Source organism: Elephas maximus, chromosome X, assembly GCF_024166365.1.
Source record: "Elephas maximus indicus isolate mEleMax1 chromosome X, mEleMax1 primary haplotype, whole genome shotgun sequence".
In the NCBI taxonomy this organism is placed as follows: domain Eukaryota; kingdom Metazoa; phylum Chordata; class Mammalia; order Proboscidea; family Elephantidae; genus Elephas; species Elephas maximus.
In genome coordinates, this window is record NC_064846.1 from 93,358,600 (window position 1) to 93,375,655 (window position 17,056).

The following is a 17,056-nucleotide window of genomic DNA, read 5'->3' on the forward strand; positions in this document are numbered from 1 at the left end:
TCTTGTTCCCTCAGTACTGGACCCACCCACCTTTTCCAGTATATGCATGTAATCTGATAAATGAGTATAAAGTAGAGATTCTTGTGATATCTGCTTGGCTAAATGTAGTCTACGCTTTTCGATAAAAGGATGGGTTCCTCGCTGGGGAATAGGTCTAGGGAAAGGGAGGTTGTAATACGGGGTTTATAGATGTTATAGTGGCACATGGTGGGAGCCCCCACATCAGGTGGCTCCTTCTCCTTCTATCACTTTGCAATTACCTACAACTCAGGTAGGTGGGCAGGAGGTAAGGGGCTATGGATATGTGTATTATACCCTAAAAGTATCAGATAATGCTGGAACCTTTTCATAAATTCCAAGTCTTCTTTGCAGTCCCATTTAAAAACCTTGCAGTGGGTGTGGAGAAATACCTGTCAGAGTCAGAGTTAAAGTCATGAAAGCCAAGAAACCAAGGAATTCTCTATCTCTTTTATTCTTAGTAGTCAGATTTTAAGGCACAGAGAGAGAAAATCTGAGTGTGTTGTATATAAGTGTGTATGTATGAATTGGCTTGTTTTTGAAGAGCTTCTAATAATTTGAAGTAGAAATGAAGCAAACTGAAATAAAGCCAATCTCCATATGCACACACTCCTCATCTCAGGTTAGTCTGGACCCTGCATCTTTCCTAATTGGGCAACCATGATTAGGTTAAATTTGTTAGTATCTAATATAAAGTGTAAGTTTGCCTGCTTCCTCAGATTTCAGTTTTGAATACCATGCTGACCTCGAAGGGATAGAAGGATTTAGAATGTATGAATGAAGTGTGAGTTTCCAAATTGATTTATATGGGAAGTATAAACTGTGAAACAAAAACAATAGCCTAATGAAGCCAGTCTGGAAACAGGTAAATTTCAATGAACCTTTTAAGACCCTTCTAGTTGAAATAACATTAAAACACAGAGTAAAACAAATTTAATGACTGATATTATATATTTGAAATGTGCAGGTTGGACAGCATTTGGACTTGGAATGAAAGAATAAGAGGTTACTACATTCATGGATAACCAACAAGATAAGGCTGTTGTTGCCTCAGCCAATGGAGAAAACATTCTGATTAATGGGGTCAAAGAAAATGGTAAGGGAATTTAATTGTAGAATATCTCTCCCAGTAGTACTTTGTTATTACTATGAATTTCAGAATCCACAAAGTTGAGACAGGTTGAGCCTAGGATGCCTCTGAGATTGGTGTTAATCTTTATCCCACCAAATCACTAATTGTGCTGAAAGGATCTCTAAGAGGTTAATTAATCTAGCCCCTTTCCGCTCCCAAATCATTTCTGTCAGATGAATACCTAAATTCCTCAAAATTCCTAGTGAATTACAAATGTACTCTAATGTGAGGCTTGGAATTCAATGGAGGGGTTAAAGAGGGTTTCCAGAACGTGGATCTGAAGAATGGGACTGAGACTCTTGGCTCAAAACCATGAATGTCCCTTCTGAGCATTTTCCCACTTGGAAAGCCTTGACATTCCAATTGATCAAGTAGCCCAGTTCTTTCCTAATTTCTGAGGAGGGCTCTGTCTTTTTCTGAGGAAAAAGCTGAGCCTAAATAATAATTATTTTTTACTCACATGAATGTTCAATAGAAAATTGAAATTGTTCTTTAACTTAGTGGTTTCTATTTTTAAAGCTAGAGAAGATGAGGCTTAGTTTATATAACAAGATCAAGAGCCAGAAACTTAACAAGGGAAAAAGTGTTAATGAGTCTGGTCTAAGACCCTTAACTTTATTCCTGTCATTTATTTTTCTTTTCTCTAGACTCAGAAGACCAGGATGTGGCAATGAAGTCATTTGCAGCTGTAGAAGCTGCAGCACCAATCCAGCCTCTACAAGCAGTACAAAAAGAGACCCTGATGTATCCCAGGAGTCTCCTGCCTCTGCCCGCTAAGAAACCCTGTGTACAGAGCCCTCCTTCTCCTCTGAACCTGATTGAACCACCTGAACATGCTGCTGATAGTGCTTCTGTGAATGCCATCTCCCTCACATCTGGTGTTGCAAAGGGCCTGAACACATGGTCACTGCCCAATGAGTGTGAGAAAGCACCATTTGCTATAATGGAGCCTGCAGGCATGTCAGCTCTGAATGGGGATTGCCTCATGCAACCAAGCCGGACTTGCTTGGGTTGCTTCATGGAATCCAAGGATGCAGTAGATCCTGAGCCAGGGATCAGCCTGAAAGTTGGTGATCTAAGTAGGGATTATGAAACATGTGCAGTCTCTGATATAGGGATTCAATGTATTAACGCCGGAGAAAACATAAAATACGGAGAGCAGCTGCTCTCAGACCAGCTCCTAAGCTTCCCCCTGCACAAATCAAAGGCAGGAGATAAACGAGAAGCTGAGAAACCTGACATCGACTTGGAGGATCCAACTCAGAAAAATTATTATGAGGCATTACTGTTGGATAAGTGCAATACAGAAGAAGCTTTGCTTGCAAATTCCAATCAGGACTGGGGTTACTTTGAGACTTTCATCAGTGAAAGTAAGATTGAACTGCTCGACCTCTGTTCCAAGAATGAGCTCTCGGTCAACCTATTCTCTGAAGAAGACGTGGATAACTACATGTTTGATGATGATGAGTCAACACTGGGCAGTGATGTCTGCTCCCTGAAAATTCGATATGAGTCCTTCCAGGACAATGTTCGAGACAAGACCACCCTTCTGATGCAGGAAGATGCCCAATTCAACTTTTTTCCTAGTGTCTTTACTACCTGTCCCAAGCGGGAGTCTAAGAGTGGGGCCCTGAAGCAGAGCAGCGATCTTTCTCAATTCAAGGTTCCTGATGTGAGCATTATCTGGGGGGAGGAAGATAAAAACTTGGACAAAAAGAAAGACAAAGAAGAAGGGCAGGAAGACAAAGATGTAGAAAAAAAAGACAGAAAGGAGAATGGAGAAAAACCTGCCTTAAATAAACCATGCAGTGAGACTGAGGTAGAACACTTTAAAAATTCAAAGCAGGGCCAGCTTATTAATTCTTTAGAGGCATCGGTGAATTTCAGTGATGACAGCTCCTTCATTGAGGTCTCATATGATGCCATGGGGGAGATCAAGGACTGTAGCCGCTATATGGCTCGGGACACTAATTCTGGTAGCTCCTCCTCCCAGCAGAACTATGGGCTGCGAGCCAAGAGAAAAGTCAGATACAGTGAAGATTATTTATATGATGTCGACTCACTAGAGGGTGAAAAAATAAATGAGAGGAAGGAATGGCTGCCAGGTGGTTCTAAAGAGGAAGATGATGATGAATGGTGCCCCAAGAAGAGAAGAAAAGTAACCCGTAAAGAGCCCCCTGTTATTATCAAATATATCATCATCAATCGCTTTAAAGGTGAGAAGAACATGCTGGTGAAGTTGGGTAAGGTGGACGCCAGTGAGACAACAGTGAATTTGAGTGAGAATCAGCTCAACAAATACTCCAAGCTGGCCCCCTTGAAGGGCTTCTGGCAGAAGAAGAAGAAGCAGAGAAATAACAACACAGACTCCATCAAGATATCTTTATGCCAAAAGCAAAGCTTTGAACCAGGTAGCTTTGAGGTGTCATTCCTGTCACCTGCTCGCAAACGAAAATCTAAACATGGTAACAGGCACAGGATTCAAAGAATCCCATCCATGGAAGCTTCAACAAGTAGTAAGCAGGTTTCATTCTGCAATGATCAGAAGCAAACTAACCGTAAAGAAGATGGATGCCTGAAAGGTACACTAAAGCCCACAGCTCTGACTACCCCAAGCTGCACAAATGGATTACATTTAAATGACATCACAGGCCCTGACTCAGTGAAAGTCAAAGCTCAAGACACAGAGTTTAAGGGACCTGAGAGGAAAGTGCTCAACAAAATCAAATTTAAAAGTGAAGCTAGGTTAAAATCCAAGAAAATCAAAGCTGGGCAAGAAAACAAGCCAATTGCTCAAATGAGCCCTCTTTTGGAAGACCAATCCTCCAAGGCCAATTTAAAGAATGAAGCTGTTCCTGGGACCTCAAACAGTTCCCATCTATCTGAAATTCATGAGGCAAAGGTTGCTAAGAATTCCACATTCCTACCAACCACCTGCTCTTCTGAAATGCCTCTATCATCTGCTAATGTTGCCACCAATATACCTGTTATCCCTGGAGGATATCTGCAAACATTGTTAGATGCTTCTGACTTGTCGAATAATACCAGTATCTCATACTTCACCCACCATTCTCCAGAGCAGAATGATGGCACTCTCACTCAAACAGAAAAATCATTTGTACCTCTCCAGCCTACCCAGGACTGTGTGCTCCCCTCACCCTCTGAGTCTGAGCTGCAGCAGTCACCCCATAACTTCAAAATGGAATCAAGCACCTATGGGAATGTGTGGACCAACAAGGCTACTTCTAGCCCCCAGGAATTCATGGCTGAAGTCTCAAGGGAGATAGTTTCAACCCAATCCAGTAAATTTGGAGTCTCCCAAGTAGTCTCAATGGAAAATAACCTCACAGCTACAACATACAATCCAATCTGCCTCCACAGTGGTGGCAGTAGTTGCAACAAGGTCCTATATGGCTCCATGCAAGACACCCAGCTCCCATCTGATGGCTCTTATCAATTATGTCACTTTAATAATGGAGAGATCTGCTTTCCTTTCCAGCAGGGCCAGGTCAGTATGGATGATAGTCGGCTCTTTAGCTTTGATTCAATGGCTTCACTCTCCGTCAGCTCAAGTAATTATTGCTCCTTAAGCGTGATGTCCTGTGAAAAGGATGCTGATGCTGACGTCACCGATGACTTCCTGGCCCATTGCAGCCCTAAGCTGGTGATCCAGCAGAGCATTGATGAGATAACACCACTAAAGGAGTCCGCTGACCTCCTGGATATCTCCAACTTCACTCCTGACAAATTCCGCCACTCTTCCCTCTCAGAGATGTCCCCACCTGACACCCCTAGCCTTTCCCCTCAAATTACCAGGTGTGAGAGTATCAAAACACTAGAAACGCTGAAAGGATTCCAAGAGGGCGTCCCAGGACCACTAGGCAACATGGATAAAATCAAATGGGACTGCAATACCCTTTCACAGCAGGTCCAAGTGGATGATGGATTTACTTTAAATAACCATCACTTTCAATTCCATATGTTCAATGATGAGGACTCTGTCAGCCTGCTCCAAAAAAGCCCTTGCCTGTCAACATTTAATCAGCCATCTGGTCAAATTAGCACCAATAACAAAGTGTCAAAATCAAGAAAGAAAAGTTCACCCAGCAAGAGTGGGGCTGTGAACCAAACCTCTTCTCAGAAAAACACCAGGAAAAAATCCCCCAAAGCCAACAGCAAAGGGATTGAAAAGCCACCTAGCAAAACCTCCCGCCAGGTCTCTAAGTCAACAAAGAAAGGAAAATACATGGCTGCAATCAATGGAGAGAAAATACAAATTGGCATTGGCCGTGGAGGAGGCCAAATTAACAACACAGCCTCCAGTGGGAAGACATTGGCTGAATGTATCCAACATGGTGGTCCTATGGCCTCTATGAAGATGCCGAGTCAGAAGGGACTTTCTGGAGACTGGGCTTTGGGAAAAGAGAGCAGCTCAGGCTGGAGTGATATGAGTATGGTCACCAGCACCAACAGCCTCCTGGATGACGACCAACGGGAGTTCCAGGAGCCTTCCTATATCTTGTCCAACATTGCCTCTGGTATGGCAGATGTACAGAGATTCATGATGGCCTCCATAGAGCCCTTTTGGGAACCCATGGAGCACCATGGGGACCCCAACATATTATACTCTCCTGAGTCCAATAGTCTAAAATTAAAAACCCTCAAAATATTGGCTGGGACACCACAGGAATATAAGAAAAAGGTCAACAGTGGGTCCCCAGGAACCACTAAGAATCACAGGTCAATCAAAGGTATGAGCAAAAGCAATGGGAAAGCAGCAATAGGTGATCCTGGCCGTGCAAACATACCTGGTTATAACGAGGATTCTTGCCCCGCCTTCTTTGATAAAAAGTATAATAACCTGAGCACTTTAGGTAATAATGGACCAACACACAAAAAATTATATCGTCACAAATCCAGCTCCAAGGCCCTGAGAGATGAAAAGTATAAGGGAAAGCGCATGGAGCGAGAACAGGTCTACAAGGATGAGGCTGGGACAGCTTCTTTTGAAAAACTGAGGTAATACTGCACCAAAATGGCTGAGATGATGTACCCTTAGCTTTCCTACCACCTGCTAAGCCTGCGGTCCCTCATTTTTTCCCTCTTGAAAGCAAAAGTTTGCATGAAAGAAACTGTCCCATTCCCTTCTTTTTCAAATTAAAAAGAAAAGAAAAAATGCATGGAAATCCCTGTACCTTCAGGCCACCCAAAAGATTGGGCAATTTTGTTTTGGCTTGGCTAGGGATAAGTTCTAACAAGGCTACTTTTTCGTACTATTCAGCAGTAGTTTTTACTTATTAAGAAAATACTACTAAAATATGCTCTCGAATGAATTTGGAAAGGAAAGGGCTTTGCACTATTTTGAGCAACAGAACTTAAAAGGTATGTAGACAAAAAGTCAAGATCATTGAAACAAAAAGAGCATTAGTTGGAAAATAAAATCTCATCATGTGTCAGTTTGGAGTGCTTTCTAGTGCCCTCTATTTGTATCTTTTTTTTTTTTTTTTTTGCATCATACGGCATCTAGTATGATGTAAACAAATTTAGATTGTATGATCCCTTTGTGGGACATACACAAAAGCTAACTAAGATGGCATAAATTGTTTGATTTTTCTGCAGGGATTCCGACTACAATCTCCTAAAAGCAGAAACAACAGTTTGGGTTTTACCTGTGTTTGAAGAAGAGACTCGCATTTTCCAGAAAGACATTTGATGTTTGTCTTTTATTTCTTTCAAAATATGCCTTGTGGTATGTATGTTGACATGTAAGTGCTTTAAAAAAAGAATTTTTAATTGTGGGAATAAGTCTTTGGAAGCAAACTTTAATCTGATGTTCTGTGTAAAAGACTTAAAAAGTCATACAGTTGCACAAGTAGTTTATGCACTATTTACCCACAAGGAAAAAATGGAAAACATTGTGCCAAACTACAAATAAGTGACTGTACTGTATATATTTTTACTTCTATATCAACATTTGGTTGTATTTGGGGAGCGTGTCCCTGTTGATTTACTAGAAACATTCCAGTGATTCTTGCTATTACCCACCCCCACTTCTGTGAATAGCACCTGTAGGTCACAGTGGGAAAATATGTTGTTACACAATTTACTAAAACTTAAAGAATACTGTTTGAAATGTGCCAAATTTCCTTACCTCATCTCACAGATTCACCACACAGTTTAAAGCCCATTAATTAATCTTAAAAATATATATGCGTACGTACATTATTTTAAAGTTTTAAACTCTACCTGTCCTGTTTGAAAATATGAACAGTTAAACAAGGCACAATGAAGGTTTGTTTGTTCTATTGTCTAAGGATTAAAATGTTGGGAAAGCCTGAAAGTCGCAGCTAAGTCCATCAGGGACTCAAGTATATGCATTTACAGAACCTTTTACAAGTTAACAAAACAGCTGCTTTGAAAGTTTGTTTTCTAAAAGCAAAATCTGTAGCTGAAAATTATTTAAAGTGAAAAGTTATATTGCTGATAACTTTATATCTCAGTTTTATATATTTTATAATAGTCTGGGATAAATTACAAAATAGCTATAAAAGCAACATGAATGATAAAAGAAGTACATAGATTTCTTTTATTTAAATAGTTCCCCTGAATGTTTTATTCCAATTTTGTCAAAAGTGCACTCAATCATGGCTTTAGTGTTCTTTATATGTTTAATCTTGCAATGCCAATGTCATTTAAAGAAAACGTTAAGGCATCTCAGTTCAACCAAATGTTTCTTCCTATGAGTTAAGTATATATAATATCAGAGAAGCTGAACACTTTGTGGTAACAACTAATTTGAGCCATATATACTTGGTCTGAGGATGACTGATATTTGATGCCACACACTAAACTTAAATCTCAATTTTTTTATATAAATAAAAAAAAAATCTCTTTTTAAATTCAGTCTTCCCCTCACTTTTTTTTTTTAATTTCACAGCTCCAGCATTCCATACTACTAGCCTTTTCTTCCCCTTTATTTCACCACTTGACTTCTAACATTTGATCTATTTTCCTTGCACAGTTGAAGGCCAATGTGTCTTATGACTGGTGCATTATGGCACAGATGAGATAATGGATGTGAAAGCGCTTTGTAGATCGTAAAGTGCTATACAGATATAGGGAATTAATATTATTAATGTTGTTGGTTGTTGTTGTTGTTACTCTTACTATTCTTACTAATATTGTTACTAATCTGTTAACTTGGGAATATATAGGCTGGGGATGGGAGGGTGGAGAATAAGTGGGTGGGGTAAAGGGGGATTAAAAAAAAGAAAGATGTTTCAAAACGAAAATTTTAAGGAAAATATGGACCTACCTAGTCATTGCCACCTAAATATATTCACAAAGAAGCAACATTTGAAAGTAGTAAGAGAGAAATGGAAGGAAGCCAATCACATACATAAGTATACGCACTTTCCAGTCCATGATTCCTTTCACCAGCCTGCTCTACTACTTACAGATAGGTAGTAAAATGAACAAGCCTGTGTTGTTCATTTTGATTGTGTGTGTTCTCAGCATCAATCTCTTGTGTCTGTGGGGGCAAGTGGGTGAGAAGCTCTTTGTGAGACTGGTTCAGGCCCATTCTTAGACTTTGACACCCTGTGTGCAGTGAGTTTTGGAAAATTACTCAATGGAAAGGTACCGGATGAAAGATGTCTCCTGTTCTACAGCTGCCAGCCAAGGGGGGGTAATCAAACTGGAACACTTTTTTCTATTTCTCTACTCTGATAGCTAGCTGTTTGTACTAAATGCTATGGCTGGTTACTAGGAACTGGTCTTCCTTTTGTTTTGTTTTTGTTTGTTCTGTTTTGCAGCTGAATTTTGGCTTGGAATCACCAACTCTGCCTATATCGTGATCCCCAAGGCTCCAGACCTCATAGTCACCTCCTGGCTGACAGGAATGGAGTGCTTTCTATGTAATAAAAAATGTGGCAATTAAAGAAGAAATAAAGAAAATGTCCCACAAATACAATGTGTTTTTATAAAAATAAAAATGGGAGCAGTTGTCCAAGTTTTTCTCAGTATGGGGTGGAGGTGGGGTAGGAGGACAACCTGGAATTGTTGGAAACAAAAAATTTCCTTGTCAGAACTTACTGTCATGAGTCCTTTAGAATGGATACTCTTTCAGCTACTCCTGTGGAAACAGTTAAGGGCCAATTCGAGGGCAGGGAACATCCCTTTCCCCCCAAGAGAATCAGCATTCTAAAGCACCTTTTTTATTGGCCTGCAGTATGTTGTATGTTGTTTAACATATAGATTAGTGATGCATAATCAATCACTTTGTACAAAGCAGAACAAGAAACTGAGTTTGAGAAATGAGCAAGGGGACAAGGACTGAGGGCAAAAGGTGCTTATACTCTTGACTGCACTTAACATCCTTCTCAGTATGTTATGTTCTGAGCTTGTCAGTTTTTAGGGCTCTGTTGGTCCCTTCTCTGCTCTCACAATTCTTTTTCTTCCTGTCGCAACATAGTAGACATACTTTTTGGAGATTCCTTACTCAACCAGCTGCTTAGTGGAGTGATGTAAAAACAGTATTTTGTCCTATAACTAATATCTCAAGTCAGAAATTCTGAATTTTCCCTTGGTCTGAAATTCTTGATTACCACACCTTTCTAACTTCTCTTTGAGAAGCTAATGCCTATTAATGCCTCCCCTCCAGGGTCCCATTTAATGATTACTTTCTTGGAAGTGGTATTCTCCTCTTATTCTTCTTACTTAATCTCAGTCCTTGGTCTCAGAATTTTTCTTCTTTAATGATCACCTATTCCACCTCCTCAAATAAGAAACTTATAAGAACCTTTAGCCAGGCTGCTTTCTTCCTGAAGTTCAGGGTTAAACCTTCCCGTTCTTAATCACCTTTAATTTCTTTGGCCATTTTCAAACCTAATCTTAAACATACATGCATCCACACAAAATGGCTGAGGAAAGTTGGAAACTCCTTTTCTTTGAATATCTGTTAAGAATAGGTCTGATCTTCTTTCTGCCCTGCTAGGCGTTATACAACATGGAGCTGGGTGTTGAAACAGTGGTTCTGACCCAAGATTTTTCAAGACCTTGGAGGTTGTGTTCAGGGCTGTGGTGACCGGCTTGATCCAGTGGTTAGACACTTTCTGGCTCTCCAGTGTCATATACTAGCTTTCTCACATATGCTGCTTCCTCCCAGCTTTCCTTTCGGACTTTTGTTGTTGTTGTTGCTCTGTACAGTTACGTGTTAAGGCCTTACTTTTCCCAACTGTTTTCAAACCTCGTACACTACCTTGACCATCACTTCTTCAGCCATCTTCTTGAAGTCCTTGGTGCTAGGTGGACTTTTGTGACAACCTTCACCTTACCTGACCTTTTTACTTTCTGGGAAGCATCTGTATGGGGAGGGAATATATATATGTCTAAGAAAGAGAATCATAAAGGATGCTACACAAACTGTAAACAACTCTGGCTAGCATCCTGTGTCCTGTTATGTGAGGTTTTGCAGTCCTAGTGAATTTCTGTTTTAGTGAGTTCCAATTAGTATTTACTGCCTAAAGGAGAAAAACCATATCCAAGGACCTCGTAACCAGGCTTACTCTTACTGAGCTGAACAATCTGATGCAGATCCACCACATCTTCAATTTAAAGATGCTCTCAGAACAGTTCCAAGAATTGAAGAGAGCTAAGGCTTCTGCATTGAAGAGAAGAATGGAGCACTAGCTAGTCTTAACTAGTGCTAGAACTAGAAATGTTTGTTTTCTCCTGTATTGTTGAGAAATTAACTAAGGGGGTTTAGTTTTTGTTTAGGGGTTTTTTAATGACTGCCCATCACTACAGAAATATGTCCTTTTTATAAAACAAAAATAATGTGAAGTTTGTTTTTTTCTAATGATAAAATTCACTAAGCCTATAGTTATGTTTAGAAGGTTTAGTACTGAAACCAAACATTTAGTAACAAATAGGGATCTTGTCAACACAATGTAGGCCAGGGATTTTGTAAAGGTTCCTCAAAGACCTGAATAAGAGGGAAAAAAAAAATTAGCTGGGCTCTTTAACTTCAGAAATACTGTCACCATCTTGACGGTCCTCAGCCAGCATGGGATTATTTTGATGCCAGTACTCAGGCTACCCTTTAAGGCACATTTTTTACTCAGAGCATTTAAAAAAAAATCAATAGCTACAGGCATGAAGCGGAGCTGCTATTGCAGCTACATGATACTTGAGGTGAACTGGTTTCACAATCATAACTAAGGGGTAAAGCGTTGAAGAAGGACAGTGTAAGAAAGAGAGGCTTAGTACAAAGCTTAAGGTGTGAGTGAGGCTTTTAAAATCAGTACCTGGGTAAATAAGAGATACTAAAGACACTAAAGAAACACTCATGGAAAGAATGTCTGTTCGCCTAATAGGTTCGGGGGTTTCCGAGCCTTGGAATGACACTCCATTGCAAAAGAGAAAAGGAGAACATTAAATCATTCTGCCTCTCTGAGAGATGTCTGGCTTTGCAGCACAAAAGAAAAGGCTTAAAATGAAAACTAGGAGAGGCCTTTGGTTTTTGACTCCCAGTAAGGAAGGTAGAAATATTAAAATGCTTTACTGGGATACCTGTAGCACTGACTGGAGTTTGCTGCCTACAGAGTTTTGAATGTACTAGTCCTTAGTTTAATTTCCATAGAACTAAACGCACCTCTTTAGTAAGTTACTGATTTATGGTGCTAAATAAAAAAAAATGATTTCCACTTTTTTTTCCTCCTTCGAACACCTTAAGCATTTCAGAACATTTAAAATAAAAATGTTAGAGGCCCTTTTTATGAATGTAACCTAAGTTTCTGTTTGACATATGACACTGCAACTTCAAAATGTTAGAAAATGTTTTGCCTTTTTTCTTTTAGAGTTAAGCTTTATATATAATCTGTAGAGTCAATTGAAGTGAAAAGCTTCAGGATCACTCTTAAGACACCTACAAAGTCTTGTATATTTTTAAGTGTGCCAATTTGTAACATATTTTGTAAGTGTATATTTTTCTTAGAAAAGTGATGTGAAGTGTCTGTATGTGAGAGTTTTCCTTTTTCTGCACTACTAGGTGCTAATAAAAGGATATTTACTTCAAAGTTTCTGGTTTTAGAAACCACAATACAATGAAAAAATACACTTTTGTTGGGAATTTTGTAACACAAAACATGTTGTGAAAGAGTGTAGTGATCTTGTGCAAAAGAAAACAAATATTTGTGAGCTTGCCGTTTTATAGATTTTCTTGTAAATTATTCTTGTAACACCTCGGTTTTGTTGTTCTTGTTGGAAAGGTTTTAAATATTTGTGACTGAGTGTATGGTGAAACTGTCATAATGTTACCTAGCTGAGTTCTGTTATTGTTTATGGAATAAATAAAAAAAAAGTTTAAAATACTTCTTTAGAATCATATGTGACAGAAATCAAACCATTTCTAATTAAATTGTACATCCCAAATAAAATGTTATTCATTGTCTAGAGCAGTATCCTTCAAACCATCTGTGGTAAGGGACCAGTTTTTTTTCCAATCCATCACTGACCAATACTATTATAAAACACAATAAAAATTAATTTCTAAAAAGGTGAAATGGAAAGGGAAATATTCCGCATGTAAAATTATATTTCAAAACAACAATCTTCAGAAACCATATATCCAATAAGAATCTAATAACATATATATGTATGTATATATATATATAACTTAAAAAGTTTAACAACAAAAAGACAAATAACCCTGTCATAAAATTGGCAAAGGACTTGAATAGACATTTCACCAAAAAGAACATTCAAATGGCCACCAAACACATGAAAAGATGGTCAACATCATTAGCCATCAGAGAGATGCAAATCAAAACCACAATGACATACGGTTTCACTCCCACTAGGATGGAGCCCTGGTGGCACAGTGATTAAGAGCTACAGCTGCTAACCAAAAGGTTGGCAGTTCAAATTCACCAGCCACTCCTTGGAAACCATATGGGGCAGTTCTACTCTGTCCTAAAGGGTCACTATGAGTCAGAACTGACAGCAATAGGTTTTGGTTTGGGTTTAGGATGGTTAAGATTAAAAAAAATAAATAACAAATGTTGGCTAGGATGTGGGGAAATTGGAACTCATTCATTGCAGGTGAGAATGCAAAATGGTACAAACATTGTGGAAAACAGCGTGGCAGTTTCTCAAAAAACTAAAAATAGAACTACCATATGACCCAGCAATTCCACTCATAGGTATATACCCAAAGGACTTGAAAGCAGAGACTCAGATTTGTACACCAATGTTCACTGCAGCATTGTTCACAATAGTCAAAAGGTAGAAACAACCTAAATGCCCATCAGTGGCTGAATGGATAAACAAAATGTGGTACATACACACAATGGAATACTACTCAGCAAGTTTTTCAGTAGTTGCGGGGGAGAGGTGGGGGGAATGGGGGTGATTGCTTATGGAGTACTGAGATTCAGATTACGGTGATGAGAAAATCGCATAAATTAAGGGTAGGGCTGCACAGCCAGTTAACATAATTGCCGTCAATAAGTTGTACACCTGTAAAAAGTTTAATTGGCAAAAGTTGTGTGATGTATTTCCAACAATGACAAAAAAGAGAAAGAGAGAGTAGTTGCTGAGGCTGCTTATGTACAACCAAACACTTCATGGGATTTGGTTCCATGGCTTGGAGGTTTAGGGTCATGGTTTCATGGGACACCCCAGTTAATTGGCCTGATAACGTGTTTAGTGCTTCTCTTCTACCTCCTATTTCATTGCATAGTGCCTGGGGTCTTAAAAGCTTGGGAGCACCATCCAAGGCACTACAATTGGTCTCTATTTGCCTGGAGCAACAGAGGAAGAAGGAGAATCAGGAATAGGAGGAGGAAATGGAATGTGTGGCTAATTGCCTCCATGAACAACTACCTCCTTTGCCATGAGACTAGAAGAACTGGATGGTGCCCAGCTACCTTTACTGAACATTTTCATCAAAAATTCTGTAGAAGAATTCTAATCAAAGGGGGGAAATGCAGAGCAGAATTTCAGTTCTCATGGAATCCAGACATTCTGGAGCCATGGAGGCTGGATGAACCCCTGAAATTATTGACCAGAGATAATCTTTGAACCTTAAGCCAAAAATATTCCCTGAGGTCTTTTTAAAACCAAACTAGTAAAGAATGTCTGCCTTGAGCAATGTTCTCAAGATCTATCTGTATGGGATCAAATCAACAACAGCAACTGGAAAGATAAATAGGAACCCTAGGGGCAGTGAGTTTATGCTAATGGAGAAGAAACAACTCAGAAAAGAAGGGTGAGAATGATTGTATAGCTCAAAGAATGTAATCAATGTCAGTGAATTGTATATGTAGAAATTGTTGAATTGGTGTATGTTCTGCTGTGTATAGTCTCATCAACAACAAAACATAATTAAAAAACAACAAACGTAATATGAGACACATCCACTGATCAATGTCAAATTGCCATAAAAGTTTCTAACCATGCTTTGAGTAGGACCAACAGCATTACCATCATCTGGGAACTTGTTAGGAATGCTGAGTTTCAGGCCCTACACCAAAAATACTGAATCATGATCTGAATTTTAGCAAGACCCCTAGATTTACATGCATGTCAAAGTTTGAGAAGCACTGAACTAGAATTCTGTGTAGTGGACTCTTTTGCCCAATATTTTGGGGCCAGTCTTCAAAGATCTAAGAACAAATGATGTCCTTATTTTGTGGTCCAGGTGGATTCTGCAGAGATGTAGTCCTTTCAAAGTGTCCAAGATGTTTATTGAAAGTGATAAACGCTGATTTTCCTGGTACCTCAAAGATGTCATATTTTCCATAGCTCCCTACAGTTACTACATCATTTTACTTACCGGTCACTCATGGACCCTGTTTCCTTTAATCAGGACTTTCCCTAGGTCTATCCCCACCGTGCCCAATATTTTAATATTTGCTATGTCTAGAAAAACTGTATTTTGCCTTCAAATGCCCAGACCTATCCAACAACAGCAAGGTCATTGTGGCATACCCAAACCAACAGCTACTTCATTGCTCAAAGACATGGAAAAATGTGTATGAAGGAGTGGCCATCTATTCTCACTGATGATCTCATCCACTTTCACCACTTCAGTCACTACATAGGTTACTGAGAATGTATCGTGAGTTCCTGACCTATATTTCCAGGTGTAGGCTGGCCATGTCACCATATGCATTCTTCAGGTTCCTCAGACTTACCAATTCAGGAATATTTATTATTATCATTTATTATTACAGTTGCCATGGAGTCAATTCCAATTCATGGTGACCCCATGTGTGTCAGAGTGGAACGGTACTCCATAGGGTTTTTAGTGGCTGTTTTTTCAGCAGACTGCCTAGCCGTTTTTCTGAGGAGCCTCAGGGTTGACTCGAACCATCAACTTTTTAGTTAGCAGCAAGCTCCTCAACCATTTGTGCCACTCAAGTACTCTCAAGGTGATTTCATAATCTCTTTACTCTCTGAACGTGCCCTAGCTCAGTAAATGGTGCTGCCATCCACCCAATTAGTGACCTAAGTCAGAGACCAGGGTTCACCAGCAACTCCTTTCTCTTCCATTCTCACAACCAATTGGTCATTTTCAATTCTCCTACCTTTCTATCCCTGTTGCTACCGCCTTAATTCAGGCTTTTGTGGTATTCAGCCTTGACTATTGCAACATTGTTCTAATTCAATGATTCCCAGACTTGGATTTCACACCTAGAAATTTTTAAATAAGGAAAAAGAAATGGAAGAAGAAATCTCTATAGATTTCCAATTTTTTTTTTTTTTTTGCTAAGTAAGGGCATTTTAAAAACAAAACTATTTATTATCAGTTCACAGAGATGATCGTTTTAACACCAAAAGGCAATCTCAGGCAGTTCTTTATTAAAATGCACTATATTGTCTTTCTCTTCACCATGGACCATGAGAGACTGAAACCATACTCTCAGCCCATTACTTTAAAAGAGTAGAAAAAGATTTGAGGTTTCAGGACTAAGGGGGGGGGGCGGCGAGGAAGGATAGAGAATGAGGGTCAAAACAGTTAAAGCCCCAGGATTGAACCCTCTTATATTCTGAGGCTTTATTTTCCCCAATTTCTAGGAGTTTCCTACGTAATGGAGATTCCAAATGTATATTATTCACTATGTGCAAGATTCAGAGGTATATTCTAGAAATTGGGGGAAATAATTATAATTTGGCAATAACACTAAGAATAGCCAAAAAACAAATGTGGGTATACAGGCATATATGCATACAGGTAGGTACAGGTGTGTACATATGCGTGCACAAATAGAATTGCCCATATGTGTGTGTACATAGAGATATGTGTGTGCACACATACATATTCATAGAGGACACAGTTACAGGTACTTCTCAGACATAACCAAACATCTTGTGAGACTGGTTTTCTGAGTTTAAAGGCTTAGGACTTTAGAATCACGGGACAAATCTGTCAATTGGTATTATATGTTCAAAGTTCATGTTCTGCATCCTAGTGAAGTGAGCAGCATCTGGGGTCTTAAAAGCTTGTAAGCAGCCATGTAAGATACAACTATTGGTCTCTACTCATCAGGAGCAAAAGAGAAAGAAAGAAACCAAAGTCTTAGAGAAGAAACTAGTCTACAGGACTAATAGGCTACAAGAGCCACGGCCTCATCTACCCTGAGACCAGAAGAACTACCAACCCTTCTCATCAGGGCCACAATAAATGGACCCTGATAGAAAAGGAGAAAAATGTGAAACAGAAATCAAATTCTTAAAAAGTCTACATTTACTGGACCGGATGAGACTAGAGGACTCCCTGAGACTACCGCCCTGAGAAACCCTTTAAACCTTGAACTGAAACTGTCCCCTGAGGTCACCTTGTAGTGAGATAATAGATTGGCACACAAAATAAAGGATTATCTGTGAGTACAGTGCTCCATT

General features: G+C 39.4%; 1 protein-coding gene across 1 annotated transcript; it reads left to right on the forward strand.

Moving 5' to 3' along the window:
- Window positions 1-1,035: 1,035 nt before the first annotated feature.
- NEXMIF (neurite extension and migration factor) lies at window positions 1,036-6,863 on the forward strand. The gene is made up of 3 exons (XM_049873289.1): window positions 1,036-1,114; window positions 1,798-6,169; window positions 6,770-6,863. The coding sequence occupies exons 1-3, from the start codon at window positions 1,036-1,038 to the stop codon at window positions 6,861-6,863; spliced, it is 4,545 nt and encodes a 1,514-aa protein (XP_049729246.1).
- The last annotated feature ends 10,193 nt before the right edge of the window (window positions 6,864-17,056 follow it).